The 24,109-nt window shown below is 44.1% G+C and overlaps 1 protein-coding gene across 4 annotated transcripts in view; it reads right to left on the bottom strand.

The window, feature by feature from the left end:
• LOC122563844 (collagen alpha-1(XXVI) chain-like) overlaps positions 1-24,109 on the bottom strand; it is a 325,474-nt gene that overhangs the window by 168,621 nt on the left and 132,744 nt on the right. For all 4 annotated transcript variants that reach the window (XM_087977065.1, XM_087977067.1, XM_087977066.1 and 1 more), the window contains exon 4: positions 8,865-8,926. In XM_087977065.1, coding sequence (XP_087833191.1) covers positions 8,865-8,926 — 62 coding nt within the window. The remainder of the gene's footprint in view (positions 1-8,864; positions 8,927-24,109) is intronic.

Here is a 24,109-nt window from a genome sequence, read left to right on the forward strand (position 1 = left end):
TAATTTAACCCCCACACTACCACCTAAGTGCGGTAGTGCTTATTTTTTCCCCAGCACCCATGGTGTGTGTGTGCAGGTGTGAGACACAGTGAGAGACACAAGGTGCACGAATCTTTATTCAAATTCCACCACCAGGAAGATAGGAAAACACCCAAGTGGCCAGTGACAAGCACTGCCCTTCACATCAAAGGGCAGTGCTGTGTGATCAAACAGTGAAGGGGAGGGTAGGGGCTAAATCAAAATAGAGTTGGAGGGACATTCCTGTTCTTTTTTTTTTGTTTTTCACTGGGGATCCCCACCGCCCGGTGGCAAACTCCTGTTTATTTTTTCTTTTTTTTTAGCCCGTTGCCTGGACCTATTATGCCTGTTTTTTTTCATTTTTTTTCTTTTTTTTTTCTTTTTATTTAACCCCCACACTACCACCTAAGTGCAGTAGTGCTTATTTTTTCCCCAGCACCCATGGTGTGTGTGTGCAGGTGTGAGACACAGTGAGAGACACAAGGTGCACGAATCTTTATTCAATTTCCACCACCAGGAAGTTGGGAAAACACCCGGGTGGCCAGTGACAAACACTGCCCTTCACATCAAAGGGCAGTGCTGTGTGATCAAAACAGTGAAGGGGAGGGTAGGGACTAAATCAAAATAGAGTTGGAGGGACATTCCTGTTCTTTTTTTTTCTCTTTTTTTCTTTTTTTTCTTTTTTTTCTTTTTCTTTTCTTCTTTTTTTATTTTTTTTTATTTTAACCCCCACACTACCACCTAAGTGCGGTAGTGCTTATTTTATCCCCAGCACCCATGGTGTGTCTGTGCAGGTGTGAGACACAGTGAAAGACACAAAGTGCACGAATCTTTATTCAAATTCCACCACCAGGAAGATAGGAAAACACCCGGGTGGCCAGTGACAAACACTGCCCTTCACATTAAAGGGCAGTGCTGTGTGATCAAACAGTGAAGGGGAGGGTAGGGGCTAAATCAAAATAGAGTTGGAGGGACATTCCTGTTCTTTTTTTCTTTTTTTTTACCACCAGGAAGAACCTTCTGTTTATTTTTTTTTTAACAGTGAAGGGGAAGGTAGGAATCTCCTGTTTATTTTTTTTATTTTTTTTTATTATCCCCTTTAACCCCCACACTACCACCTAAATGCGGTAGTGCTTATTTTATCCCCAGCACCCATGGTGTGTGTGTGCAGGTGGGAGAAACAGTGAAAGACACAAAGTGCACAAATCTTTATTCAATTTCCACCACCAGGAAGATAGAAAACACCCGGGTGGCCAGTGACAAGCACTGCCCTTCACATCAAAGGGCAGTGCTGTGTGATCAAAACAGTGAAGGGGAGGGTAGGGACTAAATCAAAATAGAGTTGGAGGGACATTCCTGTTCTTATCTGTCAGCCAGCGCTCTGTGATTGGGATCCACTGTGACTTGGCCATTTGGACTCAGAATTGGCTTACCCATAAAAGAGAGAGGGTAGTGATGGGTGGGTTTTTCTGGCTGGAGGTCCATGATTAGCAGTGTTATGCAGGGATCTGTGCTGGAACCTCTGCTGTTTGTGATTTATATAAATGGCATGGATGAAAACTTGGATGGGTGAGTTAGTAATTTTGCAGATGACACAAAGATCGCGGGAATTTTGGATAGTGTAGAAGTTTGTCAAAGGATACAGCAGGATATAGATCAGTTGCAGATATGGGTGGAGGCATGGCAGATGGAGTTTAATCCAGGTAAGTTCAAGGTGCTGAGCTTTGGGCAATCAAATGTTAAACCAAAGTATACAATTATAGGCAGGATCCTTAATAGCATTGATGTACAGAGGGATCTTGGGGCCCTAGATCCATAACTCCCTGAAAGTGGCCACACAAGTAGATAGGGTAGTAAAGAAGGCAGATAGTGTGCTTGCCTTCATTGGTCGGGAATTGAATACAAGAGTCAGGAAGTGATGTTGCAGCTTTATAAATTAGGCCATTCAATTCTGGTCACCACACTACAGGAGGATGTGCAGGTTTTGGAAAGGGTGCAAAAGAGGTTCACCAAGATGCTGCCTGGATTAGAGGGTATGAGTGATAAGCAGAGGCCGGACAAACTAGGATCTTTTCCTTTGAGCAATGGAGGCTGATAGAAATTATAAAATTATGAGATGCATGGATAGAGTTGATAGAATCTTTTTTCAAGAGTTGAAATGTGTGATACTAGGGTGCATGCATTTAGGGTGAGAGGGGGAAAGCTCAAAGGAGATGTGAAGGGCACTTTTTTTTACACAAAGAGAAAGAGGAGTCTGGAACACGCTGCCAGGGGCACCAGTAGGGGCAGATATGATAGGGGCATTTAAGGGGCTTTTGGATAACCACATAAATAAGCCATGAATGGAGGGACACGGACCTAGGGTGGGTAGAAGGCATTAGTTTAATTTGGATTCATGTCTGCCACAATATTATAGGCTGAAGGCCCTGTTTTTATGTTGTATGTTCTATGTTCTATTAACAGCCCAATCAGGGAATTCATATCCTATGAAGTCCAACTGGCAGACCTCATTACATAGATCTATGACTCTATGAATCGCAACATTGATGACGCATCACATCCCAGATAGAGCATGGATTAAGCTGGGAATCAAGCTTTTCCCCAGACAGGAGCTAGATATCTCATCACTGTCGATAGCAATTCTGACTAGGAGTTAGATGAGCTAACATCAATGTCTACAGTGAGATTGTAAAACACACTTCAGTCATTACTGAATTCCAGACATGAAGAGCTGTAACAATGCACAAGTAAAAAGTGCATGTACTTTATAAATGCTTGGGAAATTCAGCATCACACATCATCATCTCCACATTCCCTCAGTCAAACAGGAAGGTTCAGGTGCCAGCAAAAATTGTGATGTTCATTGAATTCAAATTTCACCATCTCAGAACATTACCTAGGGGCTCTGCATTACCAGTGCGACTACCACTATGTCTGCACCTCCCCTGTGAATATGCATGAAATGATTGGATGACAAGTACTTCTAAATGGAAAATCCTCTGCGTGAGCAAGTGCAGCCATTGGAGGCATACCCTACTTGCCAATGAGATAGAATGTGGTGTCTAATGGAGGATTATTAAACGCCCTGATTTCATAACAATAGCCAGGAGAGCAGTATGAATTTTACCTGTGCATTTCTCATGAGTCATTTCCCAAACTCCCATCTGACCTTTCTTTTTCTCCGAGAATCCCTATAGTGTAAAACAGGCCCTTCGACCCAACAGTTCCATACCGACCATCCAAAGAGTAACCCACCCAGACCAATTCCCCGACCCTATATTTCCCCCTGACTAATACACCTAACTTACACATCTCTGAACACGATGGACAATTTAGCATGACGCATTCATCTAACCTGCATATCTTTGGACTGTGGGAGGAAACCGGAGCACCAAAGGGAAACCCACAGAAACACAGGGAGAATGTGCAAACTCCAGACAGACAGTCACCAGAGGCTGGACTCGAACTGGGGTTCCTGGCGCTCACTCTCTCAGCGGAGCAGGTAAGGGCTGTTTGGCAGTGGCTGCTTGAAGGCTCGGTGACGTTTGTTTAACGGTTTAAATTTGAAAGTTTTTTTTTAAAGAAAGCGTGGAGCGGACCCGGAAGCTGGTGTAGCGCAACCTTATCTGGGTAGGTTTTTTTTCCCCTATAAAAGCGCGCAGGAGAGGAACCCGAGGCACTACAGAGGTAGTGCCTCCCACCCACCCTCCTCCTCTATCCTAATAATAAGGCCCGGGTAAGTAGGTAAGTGCTGCATTTTGCTTGTTCTATTCTTTAGATCTAGTTTTTTTTTAAAAAGGTTACTTTTAGAGGGTTGGCAGTGAAGGCAGTGCAATGTTCCTCTTGCAACATGTTTGAGGTGAGGGATGCCATGGACGTCTCTGCTGATTACACTTGCAGGAAGTGCACCCATCTCCAGCTCCTCCAAGACCGGGTTAGGGAACTGGAGCTGGAGTTGGATGAACTTTGGATCATTCGGGAGGCAGAGGGGGTCATAGATCGGAGCTTTACGGAAGTAGTAACTCCAAAGATTGCAGACAGATGGGTGACAGTGAGAGGGACTGGGAGGAAGCAGCCAGTGCAGGGACCCCCTGCGGCCATTCCCCTCAAGAACAAGTATACCGTTTTGGATACTTGTGTGGGGGACGACTTACCAGGGGTAAGCAATGGGGTTCAGGCCTCTGGCATGGAGCCTGTCCCTGTTACTCAGAAGGGAAGGGTGGAGAAGAGCAGAGCAATAGTTATTGGGGCCTTGACAGTTTGGGGCACAGATAGGGGGATTTTGTGGGGGCGAGAGAGACTCACGTTTGGAATGTTGCCTCCCAGGTACAAGGGTACGTGATGTCTCTGATCGTGTTTTCCGGGTCCTTAAGGGGGAGGGGGAGCAGCCCGAAGTCGTGGTCCACATTGGCACCAATGACATAGGTAGGAATAGGGCTGAGGATGTTAGGCAGGCTTTCAGGGAGCTAGGTTGGAAGCTCAGAGTTAGAACAAACAGAGTTGTTGTCTCTGGTTTGTTACCCGTGCCACGTGATAGAGAGTCGAGGAATAGGGAGAGAGAACAGTTAAATGCGTGGCTACAGGGATGGTGCAGGAGGGAGGGATTCCGGTATCTGGATAACTGGGGTTCTTTCTGGGGAAGATGGGACCTCTATAAACAGGATGGTCTGCACCTGAACCTGAGGGGCACCAGTATCCTTGGGGGGAGATTTACTAGTGCTCTTGGGGGGGGTTTAAATTAACTCTGCAGGGGCATGGGAACCTAGACTGTAGCTTTAGGGTGCAGGACCTGGAGTGTAGGGAGGTTAGGAACATGGCATCAATCTCAAAGGAGGGTGCCTGTAAACAGGAAAGTGGCTTGAAGTGTGTATACTTCAATGCAAGAAATATACGAAATAAGGTAGGTGAACTTGCAACGTGAGCTGAAAATGTGTTGCTGGAAGGACTTGGGGGAGGGGCATTGGAAACAGCTCTGATCTCCAGCATCTGCAGTCCGCACTTTCTCCTCAAACTTGCAGCTTGGGATTTCGATGTTGTGGCTATTACAGAGACATGGGTAGAACAGGGACAGGATTGGCTGTTGCAGGTTCCAGGGTTTAAATGTTTTAGTAGGGTCAGAGGTGGGGGTAAAAGAGGGGGAGGTGTGGCATTCTGGATTAGTGGTGCTGGAAGAGCACAGCAATTCAGGCAGCATCCGAGGACAGGCAAAATGCCTGTCCTCGGATGCTGCCTGAATTGCTGTGCTCTTCCAGCACCACTAATCCAGAATCTGGTTTCCAGCATCTGCAGTCATTGTTTTTACCACCGGAGTTGTGGCATTGCTTGTCAAAGGTAGTATTACAGCGGTGGAAAGGATGATAGATGAAGACTCGCCATCTGAGATAGTTTGGGCTAAGGTTAGGAATAGGAAAGGTGAGGTCACCCTGTTAGGAGTTTTTTACAGGCCTCCTAATAGTCCTAGAGATGTAGAAGAAAGGATTGTGAGGATGATTCAGGAGAAGAGTGAAAGTAATAGAGTGGTTGTTATGGGGGACTTTAACTTTCCAGATATTGACTGGGAAAGCTATATCTCGAGTTCTTTAGATGGGTCGGTGTTTGTCCAATGTGTGCAGGAGGGTTTCCTGACACAATATGTAGATAGGCCAACAAGAGGTGAGGCCATACTGGATTTGGTTCTGGGTAACGAACCAGGCCAGGTGTTAGAATTAGAGGTAGGTGAGCACTTTGGGGACAGTGACCACAATTCGGTGACTTTTACTCTAGTGATGGAGAGGGATAAGTGTGCACTGCAGGGCAAGAGTTATAGCTGGGGGCAAGGAAATTATGATGCAGTAAGGCACGACTTAGGATGCGTGGCTTGGAAAAGTAGGCTTCAAGGGAAGGGCACAATTGATATGTGGAGCTTGTTAAAGGAGCAACTATTGAGTGTCCTTGATAAGTATGTACCTGTCAGGCAGGGAGGAAAGGGTCGTGTGAGGGAGCCGTGGCTTAATAAGGAATTGGAATCCCTTGTTAAAGGGAAGAGGGCGGCCTATGTAAAGATGAGGCGTGAAGGTTCAATTGGGGCGATTGAGAGTTATAAGGTAGCCAGGAAGGACCTGAAGAGAGAGCTAAGAACAGCAAGGAGGGGACATGAAAAGTCCTTAGTTGGTAGGATTAGGGAAAATCCAAAGGCTTTCTATAGATATGTCAGGAATAAAAGAATGACTAGGGTAAGAATAGGTCCAGTCAAGGATAGTAGTGGGAAGTTGCGTGTGGAGGCTGAAGAGATTGGGGAGACACTGAATGAATACTTTTCGTCAGTATTCACTCAGGAACAGGACATTGTTGCCGATGTGAATACTGAGTCACAATTAATTAGAATGGACGGCTTTGAGGTATGTAGGGAAGAGGTGTTGGAAATTCTGGAAAGGGTGAAAATAGAAAAGTCCCCTGGGCCTGATGGCATTTATCCTATGGTTCTCTGGGAAGCAAGGGAGGAGATTGCAGAGCCATTGGCCTTGATTTTTATGTCCTCGTTGTCTACAGGAATAGTGCCAGAAGACTGGAGGATAGCAAATGTGGTTCCCTTGTTCAAGAAGGGGAGTAGGGATAACCCTAGTAACTATAGGCCGGTGAGTCACACTTCTGTTGTGGGCAAAGTCTTAGAGAGAATTGTAAGGGATAGAATTTATGAACATCTGGATAGGAATAATGTGATCAAGGATAGTCAGCATGGTTTTGTGAAGGGCAGGTCGTGCCTCACAAACCTTATTGAATTCTTTGAGAAGATGACTAAGGAGGTGGATGAGGGGAAAGCGGTAGATGTGGTGTATATGGATTTTAGTAAGGCGTTTGGTAAGGTTCCCATGGTAGGCTACTGCAAAAAATATGGAGGTATGGCATTGAGGGTGAGTTGGAGGTTTGGATTAGGAATTGGCTGGCTGGAAGAAGACAGAGGGTAGTAGTTGATGGTAAAGGTTCATCTTGGAGTGCAGTTACTAGCGGTGTTCCGCAAGGATCTGTTTTGGGACCATTGCTGTTTGTCATTTTTATAAATGACCTGGAGGAGGGGTTAGAAGGTTGGGTAAGCAAGTTTGTGGATGATACCTAAGTCGGTGGAGTTGTTGACAGTGAGGAAGGATGTGTCAGGTTACAGCGGGATATAGATAAGTTGCAGAGCTGGGCACAAAGGTGGCAAATGGAGCCTCAATGTAGATAAGTGTGAGGTGATTCACTTTGGTAAGAGTAACAAAAAGATGGGGTACTGGGCTAATGGTCGGATACTTGGTAGTGTGGATGAGCAGAGGGATCTTGGTGCCCATGTACACAGATCTCTGAAAGTTGTCACCCAGGTAAATAGTGCGGTGAAGCAGGCATATGGTGTACTGGCTTTTATTGGTAGAGGAATTGAGTTCCGGAGTCCTGAGGTCATGTTGCAGTTGTATAAGACTCTGGTGCGGCCGCATCTGGAGTATTGTGTGCAGTTTTGTTGCCATACTATAGGAAGGATGTGGAGGCACTGGAACGGGTGCAGAGGAGGTTTACCAGGATGTTGCCTGGTATGGTAGGAAGATCGTATGAGGAAAGGCTGAAGCACTTGGGGTTGTTTTCATTGGAGAAAAGAAGGTTTAGGGGTGACTTGATAGAGGTGTACAAGATGATTCGGGGTTTAGATAGGGTTGACCATGAGAACCTTTTTCCACGTATGGAGTCATCTATTACGAGGGGCCATAGCTTTAAATTAAGGGGGGGTAGGTATAGGACAGATGTTAGGGGTAGGTTCTTTACTCAGCAAGTCGTGAGTTCATGGAATGCCCTGCCAGTAGCAGTGATGGACTCTCCCTCATTATGGGCATTTAAACGGGCATTGGATAGGCATATTTTTAGATTAGATTAGATTAGATTAGATTACAGTGTGGAAACAGGCCCTTCGGCCCAACAAGTCCACACCGACCCGCCGAAGCGAAACCCACCCATACCTCTACATTTACCCCTTACCTAACACTACGGTCAATTTAGCATGGCCAATTCACCTGACCCTGCACATCTTTGGACTGTGGGAGGAAACCGGAGCACCCGGAGGAAACCCACGCAGACACGGGGAGAACGTGCAAACTCCACACAGCCAGTCGCCTGAGGCGGGAATTGAACCCGGGTCTCTGGCGCTGTGAGGCAGCAGTGCTAACCACTGTGCCACCGTGCCGCCCACTATATGGAGGATAGTGGGCTAGTGTAGGTTAGGTGGGCTTGGATCGGCGCAACATCGAGGGCCAAAGGGCCTGTACTGCGCTGTATTTTTCTATGTTTTCTATTCTATGTTTTCCATGGTTACCACTGAGCCACCGTGCCACCTCCTTCTTGAGTATCCTCTACAATCTGTCATTTCTCCCTTATGTCCCTGTTCTGCCACTGCCAGGTTTGCATCTGACTGTTATCTCCATGCTTCTCTTGCCCTGACTATGAGAAAAGGTCCATCACTGCCTTGTACTCAGAAGTATCTCTTGCTCCACCCGCCTCTCTCACAGCCCTTCCTTTTTCTCGGATGTGCACCAACATCTTTGCTATCCCGAACCCCACTCAATTCTCCTTCAGACTCTGCCCACTGGTCAATCGTGATTACCCTTCCCTCCACATGAATGTCCATTTAGATCTAAGGAAGTCCATTCCTAGCCTTGACCTTACCGCAAAGCCATGAAAACGTACCTTTGATAGAAACATAATTCTGTTCTCGAATGATCGAATATCTGAACATTTAACATGTATTGAATGGGAAATTACTCCACATTCCAGACGGATTGATTACATTTTGACCTAAGTCAGTAAGCAAGTAAAACATTTTTCTGCACTCAAATAAGTTTATTTACCTTATTCTCCAGAGTATTTAATCTCTCCTGTAGTTCAGCAAATTTGGTGCAGTTCATACATGCTGAAAGTAAAACAAGTACGTTTTAAAGTTTACACTTTGCACATCTCCACATATACAAAAAAAACAGAAACTGTATTCATGGCTTTTAGGAACAAAGAACACAGAAGCAAGAGTAGGCCATTTGGCCCTGAGCACTTGCTCCATCATTCAATACGATCATGGCTGAAATTCCAGCTCATCCTGGTCCTGCTTTCTCCCCAGACTCTCTCATTCCTTTATCCCCAAGAACGATGCCTAACTCCTTTGGTTAACTCAGAAAGCCTGGTTAGATTGGCCCCTACTAATTTATTTGTGCCTGGGAGAAAATCATCCACAAGGACAGGGATCTTTTTCAAATGAACCTTGTTATGACCAGCTGAGGGGGCGAGCGGATATTGAAGGGGAGCCAGCTCCCCCCTCCTGACACTGGAGCTTAATGGTTCGGGGTGAGCTTAGAGCTCATTCATTGGGTCTGAGACTCTTTGACACTTCCAGAAGTCAGGAATCCAAATTCTTTATAATGTTAGCTTCAGAAAAAAAATCAAGATCATCTTGTCTAAAATTCCATTCAGCTCCCACAAAATAGGGCCCTTTGACATGATATACATTTACCGACATATTTTCATGAATCTAGTTACGCATAAAAACATTTCACTGTCATTTCTCCAAGCTGCCCCATATCATTCACTAATCTTGTAAATTGCAAGGCTTCAGAACAGATCCCTGAGGAGATCCACTGCCTGATTTCTTTCCCAGAATGAACCTTTCCTATTTTTCACTACATTTTCTGCTGCCAAGAAAGTTTTCAATTGATGTGGGCAACTTGTCAATAATTCAAGGGTCCTTATGAGTTTCAATGGAGAAACTTTGCTGAATATCTTTGGAAGTCTCGGAATAAAATATAAATGTTAGATTACCCTTGTTCATTAGCTCAGCCACAACCCTCTCATCGCCCACATCCAAACACCTCCCAAACCTCTCAACAAAAATTACAGCAGGTCTGTAACTTTGAAAACGCCGTTAACTGCCTCTCACAAAGTGCTCTTCCAACCACCCAAACTCTTTTGGATAATGTTTACTCTGGTTTACAGAGTCTGTATCAGATCTACAATTGTACCTTGCTGTCTTCAATAAGTCTTCCAGTATTTATGATATGCTGAAAAATACAAACATAAGAAGTGCCTGTTTCCTTCTTTAATTTCTTGAGGATTCAAGGATTTACCCAGTTATGTCAGATTCTGCATATTTAATAGCAGCTTCCGTTGATGACAGCATTGAACTTCAATGTGCTTTGGAGTCACTGAACACTATTTCCAGCATTGACTGTAACTGCCTGCAACATTATGTACAAACTGAGGTGAAGAGTCAATCTGACGTCTCTGACATCATCTGATCATCTGGAATCATTTTGACAATTTCATGGTCCCACCTGTTGTTGAAGGTTTTTTTTCTACTGTTACAATTCCTCTTGCTCCCTGAGCTGTCTCATGGCTGTCAGGAGTTCACTGCTTATTGAAACAATGCTGAAAAATAGTTCCACATTTTCCAATCCCCAATTGGGGTCGAAATGAAATCAGCTGTCAATTCAATTCAAAGACCTTGGAGCATAGTTTGAAAATGCCTAAGTACACGGATCTCTGGGTTATCCAAACCAACAAGACATTTTTATAAATTAAACTGACTTTGTGCATTGAAAGATCCTGCCTTCGAGTGCTTGAATTCTCCAGTGATCTCTAATGTATACAACTGCTGTTCATTGTCTACAACATACAGCAGGAACATTAAGTATTGGGGTGCATTTTTTGTTCTTGGAGTCTGAGACATTCAAATTAGTGTCATACAGATCAGATAGAATGCCACAATCTAACAATGCCTCAAATACCAATATGCCTTTTCATTTTTCAAACTACTTATTCTTGTGGTTAGTCATCAAATAAGGCTAGATTCATGATTTAGATTTGCACCTTTGACATGGAACTACAGCTAAGAGGAACATCAATAAAATAATTGAGATTTGACATGTTCCAGATGAGAGCCTGTTGGAGTACATTGTAGAGGGATACATAGCTGCAGGAATGCCAGTTATAGCACAGTTTAAAATAAGGCTTCTCTTTAACTTCTGCAGATTGTAGGTTGTTAGAATGGTGATTTGAGCCTGTCAGACCCACAACAAGAATTATATAGTTGCTGTGGTTCTGTTCGCCGAGCTGGAAGTTTTTGTTGCAAACGTTTCGTCCCCTGTCTAGGTGACATCCTCAGTGCTTGGGGGCCTCCTGTGAAGCGCTTCTGTGGTGTTTCCTCCGGCATTTATAGTGGCCTGTCCCTGCCGCTTCCGGTTGTCAGTTTCAGCTGTCCGCTGTAGTGGCCGGTATATTCAAACGGAGAATTCACCACAAAGGTACACAGGAAAGCCACACACACAGACCAAGTCCTGAACTATGAAAGCAACCACCCCAATACACACAAACAAAGTTGCATCAGGACACTATTCAAAAGGGCCACAACACACTGCAGTACACCAGAACTGCAAAAAGAGGAAGAGGAACACCTATACAAGGTATTCGCCAAAAACGGATATCCTCGCAATTTCATCAACAGATGCCTAAGGGAAAGACCACGGAACGAGGACATGCCGCAACCCAAAGGTCTAGCCACACTACCATACACCAAGAACATCTCTGAACTGACAGCCAGACTACTGCGACCACTAGGACTTATAACAGCACACAAACCAACAGCCACTCTCAGACAATAACTCACCAGGACGAAGGACCCGATACCCAGCATGAGCAAAACTAATGTAGTGTACAAAATCCCATGCAAGGACTGCACAAAACACTATATAGGACAAACAGGAAGACAGCTAACGATCCACATCCATGAACACCAACTAGCCACGAAACGACATGACCAGCTATCCCTAGTAGCCACACACGCAGACGACAAGCAACATGAATTTGACTGGGACAACACTACCATTATAGGGCAAGCCAAACAAAGAACAGCCAGGGAATTCCTAGAAGCATGGCACTCATCCACAAATTCCATCAACAAACACATAGACCTGGACCCAATATACCGGCCACTACAGCGGACAGCTGAAACTGACAACCGGAAGCGGCAGGGACAGGCCACTATAAATGCCGGAGGAAACACCACAGAAGCGCTTCACAGGAGGCTCCCAAGCACTGAGGATGTCACCTAGACAGGGGATGAAACGTTTGCAACAAAAACTTCCAGCTCGGCGAACAGAACCACAGCAACGAGCACCCGAGCTACAAATCTTCTCACAAACTTAGAATTATATAGTGTTTGCCAAGTAAATGAGGCTTCTCTCAGTTAACGAATCCAGGTGTAGAGAGAGGTTTAACTATAACATCTTTCAATGACAAACTCTATTTCTTAATCTACAAAAGGAGAGTAGGGATGACATATTCAGGAACACTGGAAATAACTAATGAATGGTTAGGCACAGAGCCCACGTTGCCTCTCTGATAGAGCAAGTCCAGCAAATCTCACACCCATCATCCTTTTCCCATTGCTCCCCACATTAGTTTTAAGTATTCATCAAATTCTCTTCTAAAAGTATAGACTGAACCTACTTCCACCACTGCTTTAGGCAGTGCATTGCAGATCCGAACCACACGCTATGAAAAATTATTTTTCCTCATGTTACACTTGATACTTTTGCCTATTACCTGATATCAAAGTCCTCAGGTTCCAGACCAGTCTGCCAATGGAATTGGTTCTTCCCTATTCTCTCTGTCCTCAGGGTTCTGAACACTTCAATCATATCTTCTCAACATTTACTTCTCCAAGGATAACAGTCTATATTTCTCCAAACTGTCATTGTAACTCATGTCCCTCACTCGGAAACAATTCTCCTAAATCATTTCTGCTCCCTTCTTCTGAAGTGCGCAATTGGACACAGTTCTGGAAAGGCCTATTATGTGTCAGTTTATCAAACATGTTTTTGAAGTCCATGTACCATGTAACTTCTCTGTTACTTCCTCAAAAAACTTAATCAAATTAGCTAAACACGAGTGGCCTTAAATGCAATTGAACCAGAAGTGACTAAACCACAGACTCTACACTATTGAGAAAGTGCTGGAGGAATCGTGTAATTGAGGATGTAAAAGGAAGATGGGGCGCAGAGAATCTCAATCTTAACTGTCAGCTGTCCAGGAGAGAGAAGAGTTGGAGGAGGAACTTACATTTAGACCATAACACATAGGAGCAGAAATTAGTCCATTCAGCCCATCTAGTCTGCTCCACCATTCAATCATGGCTGATAGATTTCTCAACCCCATTCTCCTATTTGTCCCCATAATTCTTGATCCTTTTGATACTCAAAAACCTATCTCTGTCTTACATATACTCAATGACCTAGCCTCCACAGCCTCCACTCCCAGGCTGAAGAAGTTTATCCTTATCTCTGTTCTAAAAGATCTTCCCTTTATTCTAAGGATGTGCCCTCGGGCCCTAGTCTCTCTGACCAAAGGAAACAGCTAGAACATAGAACATAGAACATAGAAAAATACAGCGCAGTATTTGGCCCTCGATGTTGCGCCGATCCAAGCCCACCTAACCTACACTAGCCCACTATCCTCCATATGCCTATCCAATGCCCGCTTAAATGCCCATAAAGAGGGAGAGTCCACCACTGCTACTGGCAGGGCATTCCATGAACTCACGACTCGCTGAGTAAAGAATCTACCCCTAACATCTGTCCTATACCTACCACCCCTTAATTTAAAGCTATGCCCCCTTGTAATAGCTGATTCCATACGTGGAAAAAGGAAAAAGGTATCTTCCCCATATCTACTCTGTCCAGGCCATTCAGTATTCTGTCTGTTTCAATAAGATTCTCCCTCATCCTTCTAAATTCCATCGGATGTAGACCTAAAGTCCTCAAATCTTCCTTATATGTTAAGTTTTACATTCATGGTACTGTATTGTTTAAGTATTTTTTGGGACATCATAAAGTGCTTTGGAATTAATTATGTGCACTCCCCTACCAGGGGAAAGCCTCAGCATCCAGGTCTCTGGCACTGAGCCTGGCTCTGTGGCTCAGAAGGGAAGTGGGGGAATAGGAGAGTGATAAGTGGTAGAAGATTCAATGGTTAGAGGAACAGACAGGAGATTCTGTGGTCACGAATGAGACACCCTGATGGTATGTTGCCTCCCAGGTGCCAGGGTCAGGGATGTCTCGGATCAGTCCACAGAATTCTTAAGAGGGAGAGCGAGCAGCTAGATGTCGTCTGACACATCGGTACCAATGACATAGCTAGGAAAAGACATGAGGACCTGAAAAGTGAATACAGGGAGTTAGGTTGAAGCTAATATGCAGGACGAGCAGTATTAATCTAAGGATTGCTACCAGTGCCACGGACTAGTGAGGCTAGGAACAGAGAGTGAGGGCAGATGAACACTTGGGCTGCAGGGCTAGTGTAGAAGGGAGAGTTCAGATACGCAGATCATTGGGATACCCTCTGGGAATGATAGGACCTGTACAAGAAGGATGGGTTGCACTTGAACTGGAGGGGCACCAATATACTGGGCGGGAAGTTTGCTACAGATCTTTGGGAGGGTTTAAACCAGTTTAGCGGAGGGGGGGGCATGGGAACCGGAGTTACAGCTCTATGGAGGGAGTAGCTACTGAACAGCCAGATACAATTTGCAGAGAGTCTGTGAGGAGTGATAGACAGTTGTTAGGGCAAAGTTGCAGTCAGTTTGATGGGCTGAAATCTGTCTATTTAAATGCGACTATCAGGAATAAGGGTGATGAACTTAGAGCATGGATCAGTACTTGGATCTGTGATGTTGTGGCCATTAAGGAGGCTTGGATATCACAGGGGTAGGGATGGTTGTTGGATATTCTGGGATTCAAACGTTTTATATGGAGGGAGGTAAAAGTGGTGGTGGAGTGGTATTGATAATCAGGGATAGTATCGCAACTGCAGAAAGGGAGGTCATGGCGGAGGGTTTGTGAACAGAGTCAGTATGGGTGGAAGTCAGAAACAGGAAATGAGCAGTCACTGTGTTGGAAGTTTTCTACAGACTCTCCAGAAGCAACAGAGACATGGAGGAGAGGTGAGGCAGATTGTGAGGCAGATTTTGAAAAGGTGCAAAAGTAACAGGATTGGTGTCATGGGTGACTTCAACTTCCCTGATATTGAATGGAACCTTCTTAGTTCAAATAGTTTTCGATGGAGCAATTTTTATCATGTCCAGGAATGGTTCCTGTCTCAATATGTAGATAGGCCAACTAGAGGGAAAGCCATATTGGATGTAGTGGCAACAAATCAGGCAGAGAGTCTGAACTCTCAGTGGGAGAGCATTTTGGTGATAGTGATCACAACTCTCTGACCTTTATTATAGTCATGGAGAGGGATAGGAGAGGATGGTATGGGAAAGTATTTAATTGGGAGAGGAGGAATAACAATGCTATTAGGCAGGAACTGGGGCACCTAAATTGGGAACAGATGTTCTCAGGAAAATGCACGACAGAAATGTGCAGGTTGATTAGGGATCATTTGCTGAGAGTGCTGGATAGGCTTGTCCCTCTGAGGCAACAAGGGATGGCCTGTTGAAAGAACCTAGGGTGACAAGGGATGTGGAACATCTAGTCAAGAGGAAGAAGGAAACTTACTTAAGGTTGAGGAGGCAAGGACCAGACAGGGCTCTAGAGGGCTACAAGGTAGCCAGGAAAGAACTGAAGAATAGACTTAGGAGAGCTAGAAGGGAGCATGAAAATATTTGAGCAGTTAGGATTAAGGCATTCTACACTTATGTGAGGAACAAGAGGATGACCAGAGTAAGGGTAGGATCGATCAGGTATAGTGGTGGGAACTTGTGTCTGGAGTCGGAAGAGGTAGGGGAGGTCCTTAATGAATACTTTGCTTCAGTATTCACTAGTGAGAGGGACTTTGTCGTTTGTGAGGACAGAGTAAAACAGGCTGATCTGCTCGAACAGATTGCCATTAAGAAGGAGGATGTGCTGAAAATTTTGAAAAATGTAAGGATAGACGGAATATACCCAGGGTTATTACAGGAAGCAAGGGAAGAGATTGCTACACCTTTGATGATGATCTTTGTGTCCTCATTGTCCACTGGAGTGTACCAGATGATTGGACGGTGGCAAAGAAAGAGAATATGGATAATCCTGGGAATTACAGATCAGTCAATTTTACATCTGTGTTGTGCAAATTATTGGAGAAGTTTGGAACTAAAGTTTGATTAGAGATAGTCAGCATGGCTTTGTGAGGGGCAGGTCATGCCTCACAAGCTTTATTGAATTATTTGAGGATGTGACAAAACGAATTGATGAAGGTAGGCATAGTGGCTTTTAGGGCAGGCACGGTGGGTCAGTGGTTAGCACTGCTGCCTCACAGCGCCAGGGACCCAGGTTTGATTTCCACCTCGGGTGACTGACTGTGTGGAGTTTGCACATTCTCCCCGTGTCTGTGTGGGTTTCCTCCGGGTGCTTCGATTTCCTCCCAGAATCCAAAGATGTGTAGGTCAGGTGAATTGGCCATGCTGAATTGCCCTTGTGTTAGGTGCATTAGTCAGGAGTAAATATAGGGTAGGGGAATGGGTCTGGGTGGGTTACTCTTTGGAGGGTCGATGTGGATTTGTTGGGCCAAACAGCCTGTTTCCAAACTGTAGGGAATCTAATCTAATCAAGAGTAGAGCAGTGCATGTGGTGTGTGTGGATCTTAGTAAGGCGTTTGTTAAGGTTCCCCATGGTAGACTCATTCAGAAAGTAAGGAGGTATGGGATATAGAGATATTTAGCTGTCTGGATACAAAATTGACTGGCCCACAGAAGACAGAAGGTAGTAGCAGATGGAAAGTATTCAGCCTGGAGCTCGGTGACCAGTGGTGTTCTGCAGGGATCTGTTCTGGAACCTCCGCTCTTTGTGATTTCCATAAGTGACGAGGATGTGTAAATGGATGGGTGGGTTAGTAAGTTTGTCGATGACACGAACGTTGGTGGAGTTGTGGATAGTGTGGAGGACTGTCGTAGGTTGCAATGGGACATTGACAAGATGCAGAGATGGGCTAAGAAGTGGCAGATGGAGTTCAACCGGGAAAAGTGTGAATTCTGGAAAGTCAAATTTGAATTCAGATTACAGGGTTAAAGGCAGGATTCTTGATAGCGTGGAGGAACTGAGGGATCTTGAGGTCCATGTCCATTGGTCTGTCAAAGTTGCTACCCAAATTGATAGGGTTGTTAAGAAGGCCTATGGTGTGTTGGCTTTCATTAGCAGGAGGGTTGAATTTAAGAGCCATGGGGTTACACTGCAGGTCTACAGAGTCCTGGTTAGACCATACTTGAAATGTTGTGTTCAGTTTTGGTCGCCTCGTGATAGGAAATATAGTGCTGTTCACTGTTGCTGGCATCAAACTCCTGAAAATCCCTCCCTAAAAATATTGTGGGTCAATCTAAAGTACATGGGCTACAGCAGTTCAAGACAGCAGCTCACCATCACGCTCTCAAGGGCAAGTAGGGACAAGCAATAAATGTTAGCCAACCAGTGATGCCCACACCTTTTATTAATCCACACTTCTTCAAATTACTGGTAATTTTGTTTTGGATTATCATTTTCAAAAGGTTCTTCATTGCTGAAATTAAACTGACTGGCCTGTAATTGTTAATGCTATCCTTACTTGTGCATTAAACAAGGTGTTAGACATCACTTCCTCAGTATGTTTATGTAATTAATGCTCAAGTTATTAAAATGTACAGTACATTAGGTTACTGATAAAATGTCTTACTGTGTAGTCATAACTTGGAGATGCCAGTATTGGACTGGGGTGTACAAAGTTAAAAATCACACAATACCAGGTTATAGTTCAACAGGTTTATTTGGAAGCACACTAGTTTTCGAAGTGCCGACCTGATGAAGGAGTGGTGCTCCAAAAGCTCCAATTAAACCTGTTGGACTATAACCTGGTCTTGTGTGATTTTTAACTTCTTACTGTGTATATATCATTAGAATGTTGTTTGAAAAAAATCCAACTTAAAACTTTTCTAAGTACCCTTCCTAAGAATCATAGAATCATACAGCATGGAAACAGACCTTCCAATCCAACTCATCCGCACCAACCATACTTCCCAAACTGACCTGCTCCCATTTGCCAGCATTTGGTCCATATTCCCTTAAACCCTTTCTATTAATATACTCATCCAGATACTCCAATGTAACTTAAAAAAGAATATGGGGAGTTTTCACTCAGGTACATTTATACCTTTAGCTGTCAGTGCATTAGTGACTAAATTAATTGTTTCTGGTTGGGAACTGCTATAATTATGCTTTGTAGAGATCAGTATTAATATCCAGTGCTAGGCTAAAGGCAACTGATGTAAAAGAAAGTGAATAGTTTTTATTAGAAAACTGCCTCCAGCAGAGGGAGAAAGAAAAGGCTCCATGAGAGTCAAACTGCAAAAGATGTGTATCTGAAGCAAACAGCAAGAGAGACTAAGGTGGTTCTGTAGATCAGTAACAGTGTGCTGAAGGTCAGTAATGAGATGCTGTAGGCTAGTAAAGTGATGCTGTAAGAAGGTAACACAATGCTGTCGGTCAATTGCGTGATGCTGTAGGTGAATAATGTGATGCTTTAGGTCAGTAATTTGATGCTGTAGATCAGTAACATGGTGCTCTAGGTCAATAATGCGAATGTGCATATCAGGAAATCCTTTTTTTTGTCATTTATGTCATGTTGTAGGGCAGTAATATAGTAGTGTAGGTTAATAATGTAAACCTGTAGCTCTGTAATGTGATACTGTCAGTCAGTAATGAAGAGCCAGAGGTCAGTAAGGGTCATTGCAGATCAATTATGTGATGGCATGGGTCAGGAATATGATGCTGTAATTCCAGTAGTACATTGCTGTAGGTCAGTTATGTGGTGCTATAGCTTAATAAAGTGCTGCAGTTGGTCAAGAATGTGATGCTGTATGTCAGTAACACAAACCTATCGGTCAGTAACATGGTGCTGTCGGCCAGAAATAATATCCCAAAGGCCTGTAGTGCAGCGCTATCGGTCAATAATTCAAACCTGTAGGTCAGCAATGCAGTGTTGTAGGTCAGTAATGTGGTGGACAAAGTCAGAAGTCACAAGACACCAGGTTGTAATCCAACAGGTTTATTTGCAATCACAAACTTTCAGAGTGTAACCCCTTCATCAGGTGAAGACCACTTCACCAGATGAAGGGATACGCTCCAAAAGCTTGTGATTTCAAATAAACCTGGTGTCGTGTGACTTCTGACATTGTCCACCACAGTTCAACATCAACACCTACACATCACAAGTAATATGGTGTTGTAGGTTAATAATGTGAATTTGCAGGTTTGTAATGCGATACTGTCAGTCAGTAATGCTGTGCAAGTAAGGCATATTGCAGTTGAATTATGTGATGCTGCAGGTCAGTAATGTGGTGCTGTAATGTGGTGCTGTAATATGTGCTGTAATATGGTGCTGTAATGTGATGCTGTAATATGGTGCTGTAATATGGTGCTGTAATGTGATTTGATTTATAAATTGAATATAGATTCCTGCAGCTGCAGTGGTGGGATTTGAACCCACAGTCCAGAATGTTAACTGGGTCACTGGATTAGTAATCTTGTAATATTATCACTATACCATCATCTAGTCATTGTCACTTGTCTAAAGTCAACCTTTACACTTTAAACTTGGTTGTTCTGGTTTAATTTTATCCAGTCTCAAAAGAAAGGACCTGCTGTTATTCAAGAGCCACTCGGCCTGAGGACCTTCAAAAGTATGTCACGGTCGATGCAGTAACTGTTACAGGAAACAATGGCAACACTTCTAAAAGACTCTTGGCTGTAAAATGTTCTGAGACTTCCTAAGGTTGTGAAAGATGCTGGAATAATTGCAAGTCCACTCTTTCTTCCTTGAACTGGCAAAGCCTGGCCAGAACTAAAGGCAAGATTATCAACTGGATTTCATGACTCCCAGCAGTTACAACATTCCCCTTTTATAGACAGACTCCAGAGCAGGGTATCTGTTTAGCAGACACCCTGTGGCAGCTATTTGCTGACATGTCAGTAAACCACAGACTGCTGACAGGATTAAGGTAAATAAAAGGCTAGTTCTCTGGGTAAGTAACTTTTTCAGGAACTAGCTCTCCAGGGCAATGTGATTTTTTTTTTAAAGATCTTTCTATAGAACTGAAGGGTCTTAAGATTGTTTACAGAATTTCATGTGAAAAAAAGCCAAAAAATGGGGGGGAAATAAAACCAGTCAAGTGTAGCCTTGGACTAGCTCTGAGATTTAAACTAAACGTGTCAGGAAAATTATTCAGTTTCGAATTGTTTCAAGGAAATGTTGATTTTTCTGTTTTTTTTAAGCTAATTTCCTGTAATTGACTTCCTTTCCTGCAACCCAAATGTAACGGTACCCCTTCTAAAACTGGAAGCTGATGATGAGAAACTGCTTCTTGCACCATCTCATGTAAAATAGCATTTAAAATTTGTTTCAAGTTATCAACATACAAACAAGTGTTGAAACCTGTGTGATGGTAATGGTATGTTTTAGTGTGTGGAGGGGGAAGATGTTAATAAGAAATTCATTATGTTTTCTCTGTAAATTAAAACTACAGCTCTACGGATTTAATTCTTTAGCCTTTATTTACTGACCAGTAACAAAGAATTTGAGCAGGTGGCTCCACCAAGTGGGTCCAAACCCCACTACAGTGGCTGTGACATTTAAATTTGTTTTGTCAAATAAAAGTTGAATAAAAAATCTGGTATTCATAATGACAACCAAGAAACAATTGGATTATGGTGAAGACCCATCTCAAAGTCCTTCAAGAAAGGAAATTTGCCATCCTGACCTAACCTGATGTTGAAGTGAGATTAGTGTAGATAGGTTAGCACCGACTAGATAGGCCAAAGGGTGTCTTCCATGCTGATGAAGCTAAAGCTCTACATGTCATTCCAGTCAACTCTCCTTAATGTTGAGAAAATGGAGGTAGATAAAAATTACAAGTCTTGCCGACGATATCCACATCCTGTAAATGAATAATGAAAACTTGCTTCCCAGGAAGGAACTGAACCCTTAAGATTTTGTTGATTTGAAACAAACAACAAGTGAGGCAGCTTTGAAATGCTCCAGCCATTGAGAGGAGAGATATGGTCAACACCAAGCAAGACTTGTGCATGCAGGATCTCCTCCTGAACAGATGGGGAAGATCTATCAAGTCCCAGATTCGGGGCTTGAACTGGGCATGTGGATTCACGCAGTACAGGAGAAACGAGAGGAGAAACCAATAAATGGCTCCTGGTGTGCTAGGGTGGCAAAAATGAATGAACAATATAAGGGCAACAGCACATTACTGACCTGCATCACCGAATTACTGACCGACAGCACTGCATTACTAACCTACATTATTGGGTTACCAACCTACACCATCACACAATAGATTGCAATGAACTTTACTGACCCATGGTACAGCATTACTAACTAATAGTGCCACTTTAGAGATGCACCCATTTGCATTATTAACAGACACTACCAGATTACTGAGTTACAACCCAACATATCTGACCAAAAACATGGCACTCCTAAGCTACAACATTGCAACATTGACCAACAGGATTTTATTTCTGACCTGCAGCACCACATAAGTGACCAACAGTCACATTACTAACATACAGGTTTGTGTTACAGTGATTAGCACTGTAACACAGCGCTAGGGACCCAAATTTGATTCCAGCTTCAGGTGACTGCCTGCGTGGAGTTTGCACATTCTCCTCATGTCTGCATGGGTTTCTTCCGAGCACTCCGGCTTCCTCCCACAGTCCAAGGATGTGAAGGTTAGGTGAATTGGCCATGCTACATTGCCCATAATGTACAGGGATGTGTCGGTTAGGTGCATTTCACACGGTAAATGTGAAGTAGTGAGGTAGGGAAGTGGTTCTGGGTGGGTTACTCTTGGGAGGGTTGGTGTGGGCTTGTTGGGCTGAAGAGCCTGTTTCCACACTGTAGGGATTCTACGATATTATCAACACACAGCAGTACCTTACTGACCTACAGCACCACATGACTGACACAAATTTGCATTACTGACCTACAGCATCACGTTACTGACCTACAGCATCATGTTACTGACTTACTGCGTCGCATTACTGACCTACGGCATTGCATTACTGATGAACAGCATCACGTTACTGACCTACAGCATCACGTTACTGACCGACAGCATCACGTTACTGATCTACAGCATCATGTTACTGACATACAGCATAGCCATACTGACCTGCACCATCGCGTTACTGACCTACAGCATCGTGTTACTGACCTACAGCATCGCAGTACTGACCTACAGCATCGCAGTACTGACCTACAGCATCACGTTACTGACCTACAGCATCGCAATACTGACTACAGCATCGCATTATTGACCCACGGCATATGTGACTGACCTACAGCATCACCTTACTGACCGAGAGCATCGTGTTACTGACCTACAGCATCGTGTTACTGACCTACAGCATCATATCACTTACCTACGGCATCGCGTTACTGACTTACAGTATCGTGTTACTGACCTACAGCATCGCGTTACTGACAGACAGCATCACATTACTGACCTACAGCATCATGTTACTGACAGACAGCATCACATTACTGACCTATAGCATCGTGTTACTGACCGAGAGCATCGCGATACTGACCTACAGCGTCATGTTACTGACATACAGCATCAATTACTGATCTACAGCATCGCAATACTGACCTACAGCATCACGTTACAGACATACATCACATTACTAACCTATAGCATCATGTTATTGACCTACAGCATCACATTACTGATCTTCAGCATCGCGCTACTGCCCGACGTTACTGCATTACTGACCTACAGCATCATGTTACTGCCAACTGCATCATTTTACTGACCTACAGCATCACATTACTGACCAATAACATCTTGTAACTGACCTACAGCATCACATTACTGATCTACAGCATCATGTTACTGACCTACAGCGTCGCATTACTGACCTACAGCATCGCCTAACTGACTGACAGCATCGCGTTACTGACTGACAGCATCGCATTACTGACCTACAGCATGATGTTACTGACCTACAGCATTGTGTTATTGACCAACAGCATCATGTTACTGACCTACAGGATCACGTTACTGACCTACAGCATCGCATTAGTGATGTACAGCACCACATTGCTGACCTACAGCGTCGCATTACTGACCTACAGCATCGCATTACTGACTTACAGCATCATGTTACTGCCAACTGCAACATTTTACTGACCTACAGCATCACATTACTGACCAATTGCATCACGTTACTGACTGACAGCATCGCATTCTGATACAGCATGATGTCACTGACCTACAGCATTGTGTTACTGACCTACAGCATCACGGTATTGACCTACAGCATCATGTTACTGACCTACGGCATCGCGTTACTGACCTACGGCATCGCGTTACTGCCCTACAGCATCGCGTTACTGACCTACAGCATCGCGTTACTGACCTACAGCATCGCATTACTGCCCTACAGCGTCACGTTTCTGACCTAGAGCGTCACGTTACTGAACGATGGCGTCACATTACTGACCTACAGCATCGCGTTACTGACCTACAGCAACATTTTTGCCCTACAGCATCATGTTACTGACCTACAGCATCGCATTACTGACCTACAGCATCGCATTACTGACCGGCAGCATCGCATTACTGACCGGCAGCATCACATTATTGACCAACAGCATCGTGTTACTGACCTACAGCATCATGTTACTTACCTACAGCATCGTGTTACTGACCTAGGCGATCACGTTACTGCCCTACAGCACCGTGATAATGATCTACAGCATCATGTCACTTACCCACGGCATCGCGTTACTGACTTACAGCATCGTTACTGACCTACGACATCATGTTACTGACCTACAGCATTGCATTACTGACTTACAGCATCACGTTACTGACCTACAGCATCACGTTACTGATCAACTGCATCATGTTACTGACTTACAGCATCGCGTTACTGACTTACAGCATCGCGTTACTGACCTACAGCATCATGTTACTGACCTACAGCATCACGTTACTGATCAACTGCATCATGTTACTGACCTACTGCATCGCGTTACTGACCTACTGCATCGCATTATTGACCTACGGCATCGCATTACTGACTTA

Source organism: Chiloscyllium plagiosum, unplaced genomic scaffold (genome assembly GCF_037043375.1).
Source record: "Chiloscyllium plagiosum isolate Xiang-an unplaced genomic scaffold, Cpla_swu_hap1 HiC_scaffold_31, whole genome shotgun sequence".
In the NCBI taxonomy this organism is placed as follows: Eukaryota; Metazoa; Chordata; class Chondrichthyes; order Orectolobiformes; family Hemiscylliidae; genus Chiloscyllium; species Chiloscyllium plagiosum.